General features: G+C 40.6%; 1 protein-coding gene across 1 annotated transcript in view; it reads right to left on the bottom strand.

The window, feature by feature from the left end:
• Nucleotides 1–20309, bottom strand: part of KALRN (kalirin RhoGEF kinase) — a 432237-nt gene that overhangs the window by 137138 nt on the left and 274790 nt on the right. The window contains exons 16-25 of the mRNA XM_066323074.1: nt 14434–14553; nt 11671–11889; nt 8693–8842; nt 7659–7773; nt 7177–7292; nt 6483–6605; nt 3959–4141; nt 2758–2876; nt 1505–1571; nt 778–887 (exon numbers count right to left, since the gene is read on the bottom strand). Of these exons, the coding sequence (XP_066179171.1) occupies nt 778–887; nt 1505–1571; nt 2758–2876; nt 3959–4141; nt 6483–6605; nt 7177–7292; nt 7659–7773; nt 8693–8842; nt 11671–11889; nt 14434–14553 (1322 nt within the window). The remainder of the gene's footprint in view (nt 1–777; nt 888–1504; nt 1572–2757; nt 2877–3958; nt 4142–6482; nt 6606–7176; nt 7293–7658; nt 7774–8692; nt 8843–11670; nt 11890–14433; nt 14554–20309) is intronic.

Raw genomic sequence — 20309 nt, 5'->3', positions numbered from 1 at the left:
GCATCAGTCAGGGTCACAGAACAAAAATACAGGGAAAGGGGAAGTGGGAAGGCAATCAGGCTACTGTCCTGATATGCTTTGAAGCTGCTTGCACAAAAGCATGCACATGGCAGACTCTGATGGGCCCTATTTGTGTGATGGCACATTTATCTGACTGAAGCACTTCAAATGTCCCACAACTAGAACAGGGGAGGATTCTCTGATGTGTTTGAAAAGTGTAACCTGAAGACAGATTCGGAATTCAGACTGAACTTGTTGGATCCAGCACCCCTAAGTGTTAAGATCATTACTGTTGTTGCATTCACATTATACCATGGAAACAATGCCCTCTAAGCTGATCTGGTACACAGTCTTATCTTAACAAGATGGGGTTCTGTAAGTTACAGATTAAATACAGAAAGTCTCCAAGAAGTGGCAGAAAGCTACTGATTAACCCAGCTCATGCCAACAATTCCACTTTCTCCCCTTGGTGTTTTCTAAGTTCATATTTTTGACAGGCAAGCATCCAGACCAGATCTGGTGCTGTGAGATGGAAAGCATGTATCAGACTGCAAAGCAAAGCATTGGTATAATATGACTTTAACACTGTTAATCAGCTAAAGGTGACATTTGAACTAAGTTGCAAATCATTTTTGTAAAAGAAACAAAACAAGTCAAACATTATTTTGCAAATCAATTACTTTACACTCAGGTGTGCACTGTAGTGTGGGGTTCCCTGCAGACACCACAGAGATGCACAAGTGCCCAAATATTAACAGAAATTCTAAGAAAACCTACTTGTTATGGAAGTCATATATCTCCTGAATATTGCCAAAGATGATGTGTTCTTTATTAAGGATCCCAGCTGGTATCTCTTCCACTCCACTTGTCATTTCCCAAAGGTAAGTCTGGAAGGCACCAGAAACTCTTAATTTTGTGAATAAATGCAGTGGAAAAGAACAGATCCTGTTTTATTACCAAAAGCACAGGCTGAAAAGGAACTATGTACTTTGAGATTAAATAAACAAGCTAAAGGTTTTTTTCCAGTGTTACAGAAAGCTCTCCAGAGAAATTCAAAGTGCTTTGAAATTGTCTGAGGAAAAAGCAGAAACATGCCAACAACACCTGTCTTTGCTGTCCACCTGATGGTGTTCAAAAACTGCAGATAGAAACAGCTGCAAGATAAGCCAGATTTGCCACTTCAGTAGCATTTGATACATAAAAATCTCTGTCAGACTGCAGGAATGTGAAAGCTGACAGATTTCACTGAATTACACTCTGTTTTTTGCCTTGAATATCACCATCCATGTTAGGAACAGCCTGTTGTACAGCTGGGCAAGGTATTTGACTGTGCAAATCCAGAAGTTTCTCTAGTATGAGATGATTCAAAGGAATAGATTTGAATCCTGAAGGAAAGGCTCTGTGAATCAATGTGCACAGCCTGTGCATTAAAGTGAACATCCCCACTGCAAAGGACAACATGTGCTTCCAGGAAATACTGGGGACCTCCTGGGCCAGAACTTACCTCTAAACATTCATGTAAATCCCTGACATAAGCTTTTTCTGTCTGCAGCAGCTCAGCCATAATGAATCTGAAAAAAAAAAAAAAAAAAAAAAGGAGTATTTTAGCTGTTTTGGATTATAAGCATTTCTACAATGAACAGGAAACAAAACATCCTCCTGTTGTCTTAAGGAATAAGGAATTTCCACCCTCAGCTGCCTTACTCTGCACCTTTCAGGTCTGTGACCAAAATACAACTTCATACTCCTGTCCCTTGTAGAGTAATTTTCTAAAAATCTTTTCGGCACAAAATCCTATTAAGCTGTACTTCTGCAACCCTGAGTCCATGGGATTTACCACCTACATGCCCATCCTTAACTATCAGCCGGTTCTCAGAATTTATTTTCCCCCCAGTATTAAGGAATTGTGATTCACCAACAACATCTGAATCTTTGCTGACAGTCAGTGGGAAGTCACCCTAAAACTTTACCTTTAGAGGAAACACAGATGGATTTGGGAGACACCACCACTACTTGGAAGAGACTTCAAGAGCTTGGTATCTGACCAGAGAAAATCCAGATGCTGTGAAATGCAATAATGGCATCTGTAGAGCCTGAGGCTGGGCCCCTCAAAGTTGAAATTCCTGATGTTTTGCAAATTTGCCACAGGCAGACCAATTGTAACATTTTCTAAAGCATAAGTGGTTTCTTATCAATCATGACCTGCAGTGACAAGTTCAGAGGGCTGAGAAATCCTTTCCCAATATTCTTACACAAAACCAAGACAGAATACTGTGAAAACAGACTGTTTATGGATTTAAGTACAAGAACTTTTCAAGTGTTTCCTCTAGAGTGAACTATTTCCAGTTCTCTCAGTCCTACACTTGCTGAAATTTTAACCTAAACTTCAAGTGAACTCTTGGGTCACTGATGTTTAGATAATACTTAGACACTTAAAGATGCTCTTTATTTTTTCCTGCTTGTGTTACTTTTTACATACAACCAGAAAGAAATTAACAACTCCACAACATCAGGGTTAATCCAAGTGCTTGACTCACTACTTTTCTAACTTCTGATTAAAACCAAAAGAAATTCAAACTTTATGTTCTGAAATTCTCTAACCTACAAGTATCAACTTCTGCCCTACACCTGCAGACTAATCCCAATAGCTCTGCAGCTGGAAGGAGTTACAGGACTGTCAGTTCTGGCCGTGCCAATATCAAAGAATTATTCTTTAGCAGATAATGTGCCATGCAGACAGAGTGTTTGGGAACATACTCTTTCTTTCTGGCTGACTTCCTTTTTTCTTCATTGACTTCATGATTTGCATCTCGCAGCTTTACCTCCCGGTCTGAAAGACTTGCTGGAATGATATCTAGTTCTAGGTCTTTGTTATCCTAGGGGAAAAAAAAAAAAAAAAAGTAAAGAGTTGAACTTCACGGTAATCCTACTGTTGTGCAAAGTGCAACATGTTCATGAAATCAAAGAGGTAAGAGGGACAAAAGTAAGATAATATCAAAAAGGAGGAAATTTAGAGAGAAATAGAAGTACTGTGAGAAGAGATAAAGAGCTGAGAGAGAAATCTTAAAAAAACAGAAATGGTATTCATTGTAATCTTCACTGTTTCTCCTAACTACCAATCAATAATGATAAAAGAGTCTAAATTACCTTACTCTTTCATATCTAAATTAGTAGTCTGGTGGGACAACTACTTCGTTTTCTATGGAACTCCATAAGAAACAGTCTGATAAAGTAGAGTGCCATACAGAGACAACTCTCAGTGGCCATTGACCATGGAATTCCTTCCCAGGCTGTGGTTAGAACTCTGTAAACAAGAGGCCCTACAAGGAACAGTGCAGTTAAAGTATCATGAGGGTGTGACGGAATTTATTCCTTATTCTTGATACTTGATTCCAAAGAGTTGTTGACTGAAAGGTCTTTAAGTGTTTCTGCTTCTGGCACTCTCCCTTAATACTACGGCCAGGAGATCCGAATTTTTGCTTCTTACGATACTCTACTTCATCTAAGAGTTCAGAGATGAGGCTGGGGATCAATTGTTTGTGTTAGTTAAAGGATGAGGGAATGGAAACTTAGAGTCAAAGTTTGAGTTTGATGCAAAAAAATCGTGTGGGAGCAGGATTTGTGGTTTATACCAAAATTAACACTGACTTTTATTCAGTTAATGTGTTTTTTTCCCCCACTTCGTCCTGAAAGCTGCATGGTCTCCTGAAAAATGGTGCAAACATTTGTTTAGAAAAACTTTCTGATCTTCATCAACCTCTCCTCACATCACTGACCCACCACAGAAAAACTTTTTAACCCTTTTTCTCCAGAAGCTGTTCTGAGCACGGCCAGGTGGGCTGCCTGAGTTTTCAGTGTTTCTAATGGGCACACAAAAAACAACAGCATTCATACCACAGGCTTCACCTTCCTCTGTGACTGTGGTATAAAACCCCAACAGGACAGGGTCTTACAGTACCTCTGGGTTGATTCCAAGGGCTTTTTCCAGGGAGTAGCGATATTTCCCCATCCTGAGAGAGAAGTCCCGGTAGCGCTTGTCAACGGTGGTGACCCACTTCCTGATTTCAGTGGCGTGTATGTGTCCTTTTTCTACAAAGCTGTCAGCCAGCTGGATGAGGAGCTTCACTTTCTCCTTTGTTTGCTGCCCAAAATATGGTCCTTGGTTATGTTTTATTATTATTTCCTTTGCTTTTAACTCACACAGCAGTCAAAAGACATTCACAATTTTTATACATCATTGAAGAGTGCCTGTGCTCCATCTCACAGAATCAGACACTTCAAACTTTTTCAGTAAAACATGAAAGGAATGGCATTTTTATAAGGACACTTATGAAGCTGAAGAAGACAGAAAGTCAAGTTTTTGAAACCCCACAGACATCAACACATAAATATGTTGGAAGTTATACATGCCTCCTTCCCATAAGCAAGAGCTTATTTTTGGTGAGCCTTGGAGTAGAAGACAAGATTTTAAAATCACACCTCATAAAATACACCAGTTACTCTGAGTCTATACCTGGTGGATCTGCAGATCTGTGCAGGAAGGCCATTAATACACCACATATCAGCCCGGGAAGTGATTTTGAGTCATTACTACTCTGTTCCAAAACCAAAGAGAATTTAAATCCAAATTCACAGTCTACTATAAAATCCTCCATCGGTATTTTTAGTCCAGTTAGAACATTACCAGCTAAAAGATGCCTGAACTCCAAAGCACACACTGAGCCCCCAAACCTTCCAGGGTCTTTTCTATTCCACTTAGGCTCTGCCTGCCCCTTAGCCTACACTGGCACAAAGGACCTAGCTATAAACTTTAGCTCTGATTCCAAATCTATCCCAGGAAATGCGGCACTGGCAAGCCTGTTGTCAAAGACAGAGAGGATGCTCCACCGTGCCTGAAGCAAGACACTGTCAGATACTTGACACTATCAGTGATCTGACCACAAATGCACAAACACACACCAGACCAGGAAACATCCAGCAAGTTTTAAACACAAAACTAAATTCAAGACATTTCACCACCATTATAGATTAACAGCTGAATTAGACATCATCCTAACAAATCAAATGAGTACCTAAGCAAGGCTAGGTATGGAGAAGTAAAAATCTAACTTCCAGTCGTATTTGAAGGGTGATTCATTCCCAAAATGAATGATTTCTGGTGATTTTGCATTAACAATTGCTTTGGCCAGAAAGTTACTGAGACCAGGAAGGCTTTCAGCTACAGCTTAATTTGAGCATAACATCAGTCTGGGAGTGACATGCATTTACCAAATTGCACATGGCAGTGAAAATATTCTATGTCAGCAGTGGGACAGCCCAAGGGAGCAGGACTTGGACGTGTCAGGGTAAGAAACAACCAGTAATGGTTAATAATGAACAAGGTCTAAAATTCAATCCCAGTCTAAGTCAAGAGTCAAAATGGTTTGGAAACTTCATTATGAATTTGGATTAGTCTAATAAAAATTAAATTATGAACCAGGATGTAATTTCAGGTGGAGCAATTATGACTGGTTAGAATTCAGAAGTAGTTGAAAGAAGGTTGTATGTGTCCTGTCTGAAGAAATTACCTTCCATCCACTGCTAGTTATCTCACATTTTCAGAAACATGCAAGCTAAGCTAAAAGGAGGGGACAAGAACACCACAAAGCCTGTGAATCAAACCCACATAAGCATGGACAGCCTAAGGAGGAATTTAAGGATTACAGAAGATCAATTTCAGGACACAGTGAAATGCAGTGAAATAATACCAAAGCCATGGTCTTCCTGCAGTCCAACTCTGCAATTTACATCCTTATCAGAGACTATTAATACCCCTGTGGATTCACTGTCTATGAATTACCTATGGTTTGAATTAATTTGTCTGAAGCAGATCCAATCACCATTCCTGTGTAAATCCCACCAGATTTCCCAGAATTGCTCCATATAAATTAATATATTCTTGGTAATGCAGTTTTGTATTCAAAAATGTTCACCCCGGAGTTTAAAGACTCATCTATTTAAAGTACTTTGTTGGGATCAGCAGATTATTCCTAATGAGATAAATGATCATCTGTGATCAACCCAGCTGGAATTAGTGAGATAAATTGTGGTTTTAATGACAGAAGAAAGAGACCAAGAGTCCATTGTGACCTTGGATGTGCTCAGATCAATTAGTGACTCTCTGCCATCCTGGAATGATTGTTTGAGGATGGAAAGGATGTCTTATTAGATTGCTGTGAACTCTGTATGCAAATGGATTTTCTCTTACATTTGATCAGAACAGAAATTTTTTATAACCAGTATTAAGCAAGGTGGAGAAAATCTCCTTTTTGTGTCTGTGTCTTGCTAAAAGTTCTCAAAAGTAATTTATCTTCCGGGCTAGGATTTTTAGAGGGCAACTATAAAATCTTGAGAACACTATTAAAAAAGATTCAAGGCATTGAAACAGGACCACAAATACAGACTAAAGCAGATGGCATAATTAGATTAAAGTTACTGTTTACTTTGGCAGGTACTCTGAATTCCCCATATTCCTTCAGGAGTTCCTGAGTTTCTTCTGCTGATTCCCCTGTGGAGTTGTGAGTAGAGAGGTAATATTCTCCTGTTTCTTGGATCCAGTCTAAGGCCTGTGAATGTCAAAAACACCAAAGGAAAAACAAAACAAACAGTTTTTGTATTTCAAGAACTAATTCTCTGACTAAAAAAAAAAGAAATCTTGCCAGACAAAGAATATCAAATGCATTGGGACTTAATACCCTGTATACTAAAACACTTTCTAGGAACACATAAAAAGAATAAAATAATGAAAGCAGATGGGAGAGGATACAAAATGGTACTCTGTGTTTCCTAGAACAAAAAGGAGTGTAGGGAATTCTACCTTTATACAGATAAATCTGCAGGGAAAGCAGTTTTCTCATTCAGAAATAGCTCAATAAATCAAATTTGCTCTTATATTTATTTTCAAATGAATGAACAAATACAGAAATTATTCTGAGGTGACAAAAACAGTGAATTTTGTTACTGGGTTTTGGAATTGTCTTAAGTTGTTTTAAAATCTGCATTTGCCATGTTTTTAAAAGTTACAGTGTTTAAACATAATCTGAGTTTGCAACAGGAGCCCCACACAGAGGTGTCACATGCATACAGGAGATTTTACATGTTGCAGGACAGAAGGAAGAGGTGGGGGTTTCACACTACCTGCTTGGCGCTGCGCTCAAAGACAACATATTGCTGGCACTGATCTAATCTCCTCTTCTTCAGGGTCCAGAAGTGGAGGACCCGATTCTCCCTCTGCAGCAGCTCACTCAGAATGGCTGTAGGGCAAAGGAAAACATCTGCATGACTAGGGGTTCCTTGAGTGCATACAGAAATGAGCTACGAAATGATGAATTTAATCACTTTGCCTGGACCTTGTTCCCAAAAGGGGAGAGCCCAAAATCACACTTCTTAAAAACAAGAATTCATTCAAAGGGGCTGCTTAAAAAAAACCCCCTAAAAACCAAACCCCCAAATGGCACAGGCAAGAAACCAGCACAGTGTAGTTGCAGAGTGATCTGGTAAAGGAAATGATGCTAGGACAGAGTTTGCCTTCTGAGCACATTCACAGACTTTAGACACCTCACTGCAGAGAGGGAGGCAAACCTTCAATGCTGTCACTGCAGAGGTGACACTGCACCAACCTTTGACCTGCTGCTCGGGCCCTCTGGTGTGGCTGGCCACCCCGGGCATGCTGACATTGTTCCTGTGGATGTACTTGAGGAACACCTCGGCGTTCCTCCGGGCCAGCGTGCAGGCCTAGGAAGAACAGCCCCCACCAAAAACAATCAGTAAACATGAGCAAAGAAAGCAAAGGGGACTCAGAGAGTTCTTGCTTATATTGTAAGAAGAAGTTCTCTTACTTCAGGTAAGAGTCAATAAACTCAGCTAATAAACTAACAGTTTCACAGATGTATTAAAACACGAGTAATATGTAATATAGTGCCTCATTTTATAGATAAGGCAAATTAATGACAGTAATAAAACAACTGCTTGTGTAGAACTGGTACCTTACACATATTCAGTCGAACCAAATCTAACCCTAATCTAATCTCTCATGAAAAGTACTCATTGTTTCAAAAAATATAGAAACCTAGAGGCGTAGGTTCTTAAGCCTTGACTGCAAGTGCAGTTTCATGCTGTGCATCACTCCTAGTGGCAGCTGGGGAGGCTGGCTGACAGTCCACTCATCAACCTGGGAGATCCTCTGTTCTCTCAAAACAGCACCAGGAAGGCAGGAAGAAATCCCTGTCTCCATCTTGGTGCTGCCTTGCAGAGACAAAATTGCTTTAGTTATTATTAATTCTTCAGTTATTGGCTTAGAAGACAGAATTTGAAATGCTTTGGATGGTTTGTACAAGTCAACACCAAAATGATGTATAATACCTGTCATTTTTAGTGCAATTTTAAGAACTGAACTTCGAACCAGCACAACTAACAGCCTGCAAGTGCAAACACCACCTAATTGGTCTTGATGACATCTCTCTGAGATAGGTATTGATCATAATGCTCATTACCCCTGTTATAACAAAGTAAAACTGGCCTAGGGTTTATACAGCCAGCCAGCTGAACTGGAACTGCACAGCAGAGCATCCTCTCAGGCTTAACAAATTTAACTGCTCTAAATTGTCTACTTAATGGAGAGTTTTCCTGATTTACTAGAGAACTCAAATTAGACCTTGAGAAAAGCCTCCTTCTGTTCCAGGTGTTTGCTGATCAGAGGGATGACATGGTCTATCTCAGCTGCTGGTCCAAGTTTATCTCGGCCTCCACACCAGTCTTCATCCCGTCTGTATTCCTGCTCCAGGCTCTCTAACACGCTGCACACCTGAAACATGCCCACAGCAGACAGCTCAGTTATCCACAGTCATAACCAGGAGGAGAACATTCCCAATGACATTTCATTTTTGTACTATGGGCCACAGCATGGGGGTAACTGGGTATAAAACAGGCCCTAGGTGTTTTTCTTACCCGTAGGGATCTTTACAGTTTGGGACACAATTTATCTGGTTTAAGGCTGCTAAATCATTCTTCTCTTCTAATGAATAATGGGAAGAAGCACTAAAGGTTGAATCAAGGCAGGGGATCATTCAGGAAGCAATACCTATTCTAGAACGTGTTTAAATCCTACTGAAGTCAAGGGACTTAACACATACTTAAAGAAAAGCACATGCTTAAAATACTTTCCTGAAACAAAGTCTGAAGCTGGAACTAATTCTCTTCAGCTGCATTTTAGTTGCTCCCAGTACAGCTTTTTTAAAGGCTGATGGAAACCAATAGGCTTTAAATCAGGGTCACAATTTAGGTGGATGCAGGTGCTCCACTGCACAGGGCTCACACAAATGGGTTCTATCCTGATAGAATAGTGGAACCGTGGAAATGAGGTAAATAAACCAACACAGCCTGGAAATTAGGCAGCTGCCTCAGACAAGGCTGAGTCTTTTATGTTACAAATCCTGAGAATATTCTCAGTGGCCTGTGCAGACACAGCAAAAGTTTTCCAGGACATTTGGAACTTTCTTCTTCTTTCCCTGAGGGCTCCTCCTACAGAGTCCACTGCTGAGATGACCCAGTCAGTTATTGCTGGGATCCAGGTAGCAACATCCATCCTTTCCTTGCTTACTCTTGCAGCTTTAATATGCGCACAGTTATAATTCAGGGGACCCCATGTGATTAGGAACACAGTCTGGAGGAGACTCCAGAATTACCCCCCAATCATCCCCACTATCACAGGCCATTTTCACGTAACTCTGATCAAGAGCACATTGAAGTCCAGTTTGAAACTGGTGAGTTAAGGTGAGCTGATAACTGATTCCTGCTGCCAGGCTTATGCACTATGCATTATGGAAGGACCTTATGCTCTTGGCAATCCAAAACCATCTTCTTGCTTGGATGCAAACCAGCATTCACCCTCAAACATTTAGTGGAGAGCAAGTACTTCACGTGTTATTTAGGCACAGAAAAGCATTCCCATTCTACTTCTTGAAAACCTTGACATTCTATTTGACTTGGGTGATTTAAAGAATGAAAATAAATGGACTGCCTGGGATTCATGTATTTCCAGAAAGAATTGTCCCTGCACATGGAAATATCTTCTTTCTGTTAAGGTGATGAGAGAAGTGAATATAAAATGGGCTGTCAGTGAAGTCAGAGAGAAACTGGGCTACTTGAAATCCAAGGCTTCACCACTAATATCAAGAACATAATGTACTTGGGGAAGACAGGCATGAAAAAGTTTGGCTGCCTGTGACACTCTCTCCTTTCTTTCAGCTCCTTTTTCTGGATACTCAGAGAATTCAGGTTCCAGTAAATTATTCACTCCACTGTCAGGCAGTCAGGAAGCAGACCCTTAAGGACTGTAGATCAGCTGTGCAGCCCGAGAGAAGATGACAGGCTTGCAGCATGAGTTCATGAGCATTCAGAGACTGAACAATCTTTGCCCTACACATTTGCTGAATCGACACAACCAATGAATGAACTGGTGGGCACTGCAGTATGCCTCTCTGAGACTTGGAAACAGGAAGAGAGACCAAACTGATCAATTACTGGCAATGCATATTTTGGCCAGCACGTTTACAGCTCTAATGAATCCCCTAGCAGTTTTCATTTCTCACACTCTTCCATCAGCAGTAACTCATTTTGATCTTGAATGCATCAGGGACTATAAATCTGTTTGAAACTCTACACAGTGAAATACATTAATTATAAGGAATGAACTGCTTTTAAACAGTCTTAAAAATACATTAAACAAATGACACCAAAAAGTGGCCCAAGGATCATCTACAGCCTCCAAGTTAAGGAAAAGTACACTCTTTCCCTAATGACATCTCTAGTTGTGTTAAAAATCTCCCCATGTCTGGTTCTCTAATTGAGGACCTAACTGTGTGACAATAACAATAGAAAATGTCCTGGCAATCACTGCTGCCTTTTGTGTATCACCACAGGTTCCTGCAGTGTCCCTGCTAACAGGAACTGCCTGGCTGCAGTAAATGGCACCAGGCAAGGCTGCTCGAGTAGCCACACTGTGACACTAATTCTCACTGACTACAGTATAAAGGGCACCTGCTTGTGCAAGGGATGAATAATCCCACCATGCCAGCAGCCAACTGGAATGCGTTTTGCAATTCATGAACACCTGGAATGAAGTAGAGTTGTGCTAGCATATAATGGGTTCCTGCTGTAATTGTCTGTGTTGCAGGTGGATTAAGGAAAATCCCTTCGAATCTTGGCATCTTTTTTGGCATGGTGGTATTTAAGTACTATGAAAACATCAGCTCACAAACTAACAATTGTAATTGTAAGCAGTTCTCAAGGAAAAGCAGGTTTATATTCCTCAAAAGTAAGTATCATGAGAGCTTGAAACAAAAGTGGTGGGATTTCAAAAATTATTCCCGTTTGAAAGGGGTAAATGGAAAAAAACACCAACAAAAGCAGTACCTTCAAGAATTACATTGCTACACTGAAAACTTTAAGATGAAAGTTATTACAAACTGCTTTCTGCTCTTTTTTTTTTGTCTTTGAGGGTGGGGTTTATGTTTTGTTTGGTTTGCACTTGGGTGGGGTTTTTTGTGTGTTACAATACTTGTCAAAGAAAGAATTTTTACTGATTCAGACTTGGTTTTTCCTATGACCCAGAAATGACACTGTCCAGCTCACCTGCTCAGAGGTTTTATAAAAGGCCACTGAGGCATTGACGAGTTTGAGCCTGTCCTCCATCTTCAGCATCAGCTGCTGCCAGTGCAGGGCCACCTTCTCAGCACATTCTCTGATGGCATCGGCATCGTAATGTCCAGCCTGCAGCAACACCTCGGCCTTCTGCTGGACCTGCAGGGCACTCTGGTGTGTCTTCTGTAAGGAAGTGGCATGAAAGAGGGACTGTGTATGAGGGGAGGAAAGAGAGGTTGTACAGATGTGCCAGATGTATGGTGGAAAGGTGAAGCGAGGCGTGAGCATGGGGATGCGAGAGAGCGAAATATTTTCAGAGTTATTTTCAGTTAACAGTCACTTTCTGCAAAGCATTTTAGTCTCAGTTATTCACACACAGTTGCAACCTGTTAATAAAGGCTGGAGCATGTCAGCAGCGCTGAGGTGGGTTGGCTCCACCTGGGCAGTCACACAGGTGGGGTTCCCTGGGGTCTGTTCTGCAGCCCAAAATCCAGCTCTGAACAGCTGGCAAAATATGGGCCTAACCACCCTCATTTGGCTCTTGCCAGGCAGTTCACCTGGCATCAGCAGCTTTATTTGTGCAGTTGTTCAAAACATCAATCTTAGAAAACACAAAGATGTCTTACTAAAGGGCATGAACTTTATCACAAGAAGCAGCCCCTACAAGATGCATTTCTGAAAGTCAGCTCACTCATACTGGAGATTAGATTTATGCTCCTACCATTAAGGTCAGAGCAGGGGAGAGTCAATCCATTGCCTCCACCATTCTCCAGTTTACTCAGCAGCCACTTTACAGGCAGGACTGAGTTACCTGGATAATTATCCAGCTCCTCTCAGAGTTACCAAGTGGCGGCTGTGTCTTCCTCTATGGGCTGCTAAAATAGCCCCCATCCCTTCACAGCCTCCTCAGTAACTGTGTTCAGACATGGTTAAGTCCAGTATTTGATTTTAATCTTCTGAACAGAAGCCCTGAAATCTTTCAGACTCCTCTGTGCTATGTCTCATTTGTAACTGCTGCTGACAAATTCTCATTTGATAGTTTTATGATCTAAGCCATGAACCTGGAAAAAAGCTTGAAATCATCTGGTAATGCACTGATGAATAATGCAATGTAGAGCAAAGCTATTAGGAAACAAAAAGGATTAATACTTGGCAGAAACTTAGGAAGATGTTCAAGAACAACTGGTTAAATTTAATATCCAGCTGCTTTACTGATGTTAGAATTGTAATACTTGTTTGAAATAGACTTTGAAGGATTTCAACTGAATATCAATTCTTCATCTAGAATGCTTTTAGAGAACAGTCTGCCTTGTATGCTTTGCTGATCTCTTCCCCATATTGAGCCTTAAATACTTTAAATATTTAATCTAGTGTTTTTTCTTTTTGAAATCTTTTTTTCCCCTGACTGTGGTGTAACCCTCTTCTCCCTCTGCAATTTGCATTTACAACCAAATGCAAGCACTTCCCCAGTGTCAGAAGCTGTGATAACTCAGCCAGCGTGTGTCTTGTTCCCCACTGCTGTCTGGTGGTGGCTGCCAAGATGTGGTCAGCACAGCTTGGTACCAGCCAGCTCATACAGAATTGATAAAACCTTCTTCCTTTTCCTTTAGGAGCTGCAACAGCTGCTCCTTCTTTACTCTGAGGAGAGCTGGATCAAAATAAGTCATTAGCTGAGATTTAAACTCTATGCCTATTAGCATCACTGTAATGCATATTGTCTGACTTCAAGTTTACCAGGAGACATCCCTTCCTCTTCCCACCTCCCACCCCCAGTCAGGCATCCCTTCAAAGCTCCATACTTGCAGAGTTTAAAGTTAGGTTTAGTTTTCAAGTGTATGGGTATTTTTCAGCTGTTCTTTTCTCTGTAAAAAGCTAACAGTTAATATAATCTGGGAAGCAGACACATCTTTTAAGCTGGAACAGGAAAAAGCAATGCTAGAAAGCAACCTCTTTCTAGCAACTGGTGTGGGCACAACCTGTGAGTGTAGGCTTTGTTCATAGTAACAGAGATACACGAAGCACTGAGCTTAATGAGGAATCTTTTAGTGCCCTGTTCAGAGCAGACCTTAGTCCTTCACCTCCTTCTCATTCAAAGGAAAGCTGCTCAGAGCAGGGGCTTTTCCTCCTGGCCCTGTGTGTGAGGCAAATGGGTTGGCTCACAACCAGTTTCCAAGGGCCATCCCAAAGATGTGCTGTTACTCCAGAGCAAGAAATGGGAAAAGCAGTTTAGGAGTCCATTCTTAAAAATTGCCCCTCTTGCCTCTTTGCCAAAGTTATTTGAGGATGAGGGTTGGAATGAATTGCTTTTGTGGTGTTGATAAAAGGAAAGCTGAATGAAAGATTATTTAGTGTGAGAGCATTATCCAGTAAAAACAATCACAAATGAATGCTGTGGAATAAGCTGCAAACTGCGGATGTGGAAAGAAACTGACCAGACAAACTTTTCCCATTTCAGATCATTTTATGTATTTTAATCTTCTTAATTTTTTATCAAAGAAATTATCAGGAGATGCCTGTGTGTCATTCTCATGAATGGAAAAGTTGATGTCTGGCAGCAGAAGAATTAGCTGCAGGTGATAAATAATTTGTTTCACTATTAGCCTCTGGCTACATTATGAGTTTAATGATAAGTTGATTTTCTTAAGCCTCTATTCCTCCCCTTCCTTCAAGAAAGCCATGACTGATGCCCGTGATATAACCTTCTGTATGATGTTCACCTGGGAAGGAGAAACAAAGTTAACTGGTTGGCATTACCTCGATTGCCAGCTGAAACTGCTCGTGCTCTCTCTGGAGCTGCTCAGCCTCCGAGAGGGAGCTGGCGTTGACCAGGCTGGCATTGAGCATCGACTCCCCATTCCTGATCCAGCCCAGCACCTGCAAACAAAGGAGGTGCTGATGGAAAGGTTGCTTCAGCACCAGGGTTTGTGCAGCCACCTGTAGTAAAGCACCCCCCACCCCCGAGTAAACATCTCTGTACAAGAAAAATGGTTACAATTCACCTCTAGACATTTCAGGAAGTTTGCCTAGAACTTTCCATACCCTTCTGACAGTGACTGGCTCAGTGCCAAGAGAGAAGCCCCTATTGAACCTTTTCACTGTTCTTCCATCCTGCACCTCTCCCTATTGGCAGCAAGCCAAATTGTCCTTCCTAAAACATTCAGTATTTAGGAAGGCGCACAAAGGAAATAAGGGGCTTTTTGGAGTGTCTCTAGCAGAGTGTCAGAGGTCTCTCAGACACCTGTGAGCAGCTTTTCTTTTGTTTTCTGTAGCATTTCTTATTTTTCATTTATTAAAGCTTTTACTTTACAAAACACCTCTGAAGAGCAGTCCTGCTAAAATTATTTTAAGCCAATCTGCAAGGACTGGACCCTCAGAGATTGATACATTTACACTTAGCTCATTAACACCCTGGCCACGCATTAATCTCTATCAGTCACCTATCAGAAAATGCTTCAGCCTGGCTGTAAAACTGTGGTCTCGGGCTGGATCTGCGAGCAGAAAGAAATCCTAGCAGAAGGTCTTAATGACACATAGTTTGGGAGGCAAAGATCTCATTGAAAAAGTTATTGCTTGAAGAATTAAACTCCCTTTACACGGATATTTGGATAGCAAAGAGCGCTCATTATCAAGGTTTGATCACAAAAATGAGCAGGCCCCTATGTAAATACCCCAGGGCAAAACCACAAAGCATAACGAGGGAGATTTGAATTTAAACATCCTTTCCAATTTCCCACTGGAATGTTGCATAGATGTTGCAACACCTTTCAGCTTCACTTGCCTATGTGTCTTTCACACAGAAGTCTGAGATTAGGGGGGAGGAGGGAGAGGACACAGTTGGATTCGTTTGGCATGGAGCTAAGATGCAGTTGGAGTTTCCACCTGCACACAGAGCTAGGAAAAAAAAAAGTCAAGTCTTGCATTTTGTATTTAATCAAGAGGCTTTACTTCAGACATGTTAAAATTATTTGTAGATACGCAATCCATGCTGTAATGACTGCAGAATCGCATCCTAAATGTACATAATTAATCCATCAAGCTTGTACTCACTTATTTAGCAGACACATTTTCTGCTATTTTAAGACACGTGTTTAGGAAATTAGCACCCAGAACACACATGCAAGTTCTTTCCTGTGCTGTCTCAAAGCCTTTTTTTTTACCTGTAAAGGTGTCAAACTAGTCCAGTAAAGCCAGAAAGTTGCTGAGTCCAATTCACAGATGCACAGGAAATCCTTAGTGCTCAATCATTGCCCTAAATTTAGCTCATGATTTCCAAAATTGACTTTGCTGCAATAGTCTACATAGCAATTTCCCTTTTGTACTATCATTTTCTACAAGTGATCCATTAAACTGCCCGGAGGAAACAGGGAATTTTTGTTGCTTTGTTTTTTTCATCCCTGCTTCATGCATCACCCTAGTTAGTGCCATTCAATTCCCTGCAGGGTAAAATGTGAATATTCCCTAGGAGAAAAGTGGGAGACATCTCTACATGTAGCTGACCCTAATTTGTAGAAAATTACATTCTGCTCAGTTCAACAATGTGGAAGATTAAATTTTACTCGTTTCTCTTTCATCATCAGGTGTAATTGTTCCTGTAGGAAATGCATCACACATTTAAAGGAAAAGCAGTTGAGTTATCACATGAAAACTGTATTGTCTGGCATTTTCTATAATCCATCAGACTTGAACCCTGCATTGTAACCATCTACATGGTACCAAACTCTCTGTGGACATCATGAGGCAAGACATGCTTTCACATTTTACATACTGCAATACACCCTGCCTTGGACCATTTGGAGTGCAGAAAATACTGAGTGTGTATGCTAAAAATACAGCACTTTTTTTCCTCTGTGGAACAGCTTTCATTTCAGCTGATTTTTTTCAAAAACTGCCACAGACAGTTTGACCCAGATTTCACACAAATATCTGAGCGTCTAAGTAATGAAGCATCAGAAAAAAATATATAGAAACTCAGTCTTAAAACAACTTCATTAGGAAGAGGGACCACACAACCAGTCTGCCAGGTTTCCTCTTATGTTAACAACACATATTCATCCCTCTGTTCAAGTCTTGCAGACTCAGATCATCCAGAGGAAAGCAGTTCAGGTGGACTGCTGGATTTCTTGTGCCAGCAATGCTGCCAGCACCGCTCCTGACCAAGGCTGCTGCCACCCCTGAGCAGCTGCCCCGTCTCCTTCCCCCAGGGTGTGGGGCTAGACACTCATTCTGGGGTTCCTACATTCCTTTTTTCAGGCCCAAAGAGCACCCAAGCACTAGCAAATTTTGCTTGGAAGCATCTACACAGTGACCCCCTTCTACTTCCAGAAGTCTGGCACTTAAGTGTTAGAGCTTCATCTGGGATTTGCATCAGCTATTTCCATAGTAATGTTTCTCTCTTACTTGTGTAGTTTACATACAGCAAGGAAAAACAAATCAGTTGCACAACCAAAGCTTCTCAAATGTAAGTTCAAAACCCTTGCACAGACATTTCTTGTGCCCCTGGTTTAGAGCAGGGAACTGGCTGGAAGGTGGCATTTACACATTTGTACCTGGTTTACAAGTCCTGCTCACTAATTGATTCCTACTCATATAGTGCCTAATACCTTTTCATCAAATAATACGGCACCAAGGCACTTCTGTGATCAGTTCCTGTATTCATAGGTTCACCATTATTTAGCAACGTGCAGACAGGCCAATCCTAAAAGATAGCTTTAAACAGACCTTTCCTACAAATTTCAGATTTTATCAGCTTTGTAGAAGCAGTGATTAAGCAATTCTGAAGTTAAATAAATCTTCAAAGACTTTGTTATACATCCTAACAATTTTTTTTATAACAGAGAAGCAGAAACACTTTTATGGGATCTTATATAAAAGCCACTTGTCACTGGAGAACAGTTTTACTGCAAGGCATGGGTTGTTTAACAAGGCAGCCACCACAACTCTGAAACAACTCCCACCTTTGACTCCAATTTGCTTTAGAGAGGCTACACTCCTGTACAGGGATTCTCTGTAATTAAATAATAGTGCCAAATTCTTCTAAAACTCCTAATTTCTTCCCTGGAACTCTGCCATCTTCTCTGGGCACAGAGTCAGACTCTACAGGAAAAATAAAGATTGAGGCACCCCTTGTGCAGCCATCCATCAGAAGTGAGAGCTCTGTACCGTGCAGTGCTTTTGTCTACTGCTCAGTTTAGTCAGAATGCTTCCCTTCATGTTTCTGAAAAAGACTCAAGGCCTTGCTATGGATACCTGTCCAGTCAGATAAGAAAAGATTTTTAAGTTTAGAAGACAAAACAATCTAAGTGAATCTTTTACACTTCCAGACCCTTTGCAGCTTTCTTCAGAAGCTTTTACTAACACAGACACAACCATCAATGACAGCTCCTGGTAATTTTAACCATGTTTAAAACTGCATCAGTTTTCCAGGAGCTATTTGACTTTAGATTAGGAAAAAACAAATATATTCAGTGTCTCTCAAATGACTACTTCTCGTCATCCCTTGGGCACATATATTTTGAAGCAAATCTAATGCCAAACAGCAAAAATAGATGGATAACAAGCACATCAAAAGGATTAAATATACTTCAAAACAACCTGGAAAGCAAGCATAGTGGGACACCTTGAGGATATCTTGGAGCAAATTAGGTCAAGTTCGACACTTAGGAAAAAAAAAAAAAGCCCAAACCATACAAAGATAAATTAAGGGAATAGGGAAGCCAAACAGCTCCAGGCACAGCATTAGAGTTTGTTTTTTTAAACTGATCTTCACAAATCTATTCTGCTATTACTTTTATGTAAGCAGTCCAAGCCTTACAGTTTCTGTCAGAAATGAGTAGGATCCAAATGAGGGAAAATCAGGCTTGTGCAGGATTTTTCTAAATAACAAAGACCTTGTGAATTACTGATCTTTACTATTTCCGCTCTAAAGCAGTTCACAGAACATCTCATTTGGAATTGTTCCACTTTAATGGCCCCAAACTTCAATTCATTGTCTTGGCATTCAAACCCTCGGTGCATGTGATATAAAGCAGAAATCTCTGGTAAATGAAACTTAAATAGATAGAGACAGTTAAAAGACTTTTTATTTCCATGAGCTATTATATCAAAATGCAAACACATGTACATGTAGCAGCTCTGACCAATTTTACTCTGTCAGCAGAACTTAACACAGCTACAGGAGGTGTCTTGCAACAACCACATCTCAACTCATTCACAAGAGAAAGAGCAATTTGGTAATGAGATCATCCATCATCTCAGATGCACGAAACTGAGGGTGAAGGAAACCTGGACCAGACTGGAGGTGAACTACAAGCCAAAATCAATACATTTCCCAATTTCACTAAATGGTTGGGACTATGACTCATCTACAGGAAACCAAATAGATAGGGCACAAAAATATTTTAACTTGCTTCTTTCTAAGGGAGACTGTAGCTGTGGTAATTTATAGGTTAACAAGCAAAGAGGAGCTTAGTATTCAGCTGAACAAATAAAATGTTTTTTCACCACTGGTTTGCTGAGAGGTCACATAATAACAAAGGCTCTGATGGTCCCAAGCTCTGTTAAAGAAATAATAATTCAAGGCAGCTGTTCTCTCACAGTAAGCATTAGCTCAGTCCTATAACCACTTCCTTTGGGTAGATTTTAGTTGTAAAACAGTTAAGGACCAGCAGATATTTGATAATAAAGCAAATAACATCAGGTACCTGCAGAAAGTGCTGCACTGCCACTGAAAGGCTGCAGGAGCAGCCACAGGGCTGACTGCACTTCATCCCAGGAAAGTGGGCAACAGGCATCTTTAGCCTTTCTGCTACACATGTAACCCCTCTCTGCTTTCTGTCGTAACTTAAAACGGCTCTGCTTCATCACAAATCCACCACATACACCTCCAACTTAGCTAAGCTGTGTATGAGAAACTTCATGAAACTGGAGAACAAAAAAGCATATACTTCATAATCATGTTAAGATGGTGAGCATAAGTATCACAAAGTGTTTCTGGGTTTGGCTTGGTTTGGTGGTTTGTTTGTTTTTTTTTTTTTTTCTTTTCAGAAGAAAGCCAAGCAGTCTACAGAGCTCCAGAATTTTGTGAGGAGCTGGTCTTTGATAATCACAAATGCAAAATGACCATATTTTAAAAATAAAAATCAGGAGAGTTCTATGCTACTTTTAGGTAGATTGGCAAAATTTTCACATCGAAGCAGACTTTGAAAGAAAATGCATGCACTGCTGTTAGTGCTGCCAGTTTTCTGAGTGTGAAGGATATTTTTTTTTTTGCTGGCAATGATAAAGCAATTCAGACAAAGCATCACTCAGGTATTCTGCCTTCAAAAGAGAGTATTTATGATCATATGTACTGAGCATTCAGAGAGTGTGTGTATGTGTGTAAGTAAACAAATGAGCAGATATCTTTCATGAACACCTTATAGTATTTGGACACTCCTCCCAACACCACCCCCCAACCCACCTATTTGTATAGGTAAAATGGAAAATTATTTCAGAGACACGCAATATATTTGTTTTTTCCTAATCTATTATTTTTCAGCTATTTCTGGAAAAACGTTCTTGGTTTTCCTGATGAAATCAAGACCATTCCATTAAAAGACAGACATCCACTAGAGTGTGAGGCCACCTATGTG

This window comes from Sylvia atricapilla, chromosome 7 (assembly GCF_009819655.1).
Source record: "Sylvia atricapilla isolate bSylAtr1 chromosome 7, bSylAtr1.pri, whole genome shotgun sequence".
In the NCBI taxonomy this organism is placed as follows: Eukaryota; Metazoa; Chordata; class Aves; order Passeriformes; family Sylviidae; genus Sylvia; species Sylvia atricapilla.
The sequence above is the reverse complement of the archived record's forward strand: the minus strand, read 5'-3'. Positions and strand labels throughout refer to the sequence as shown.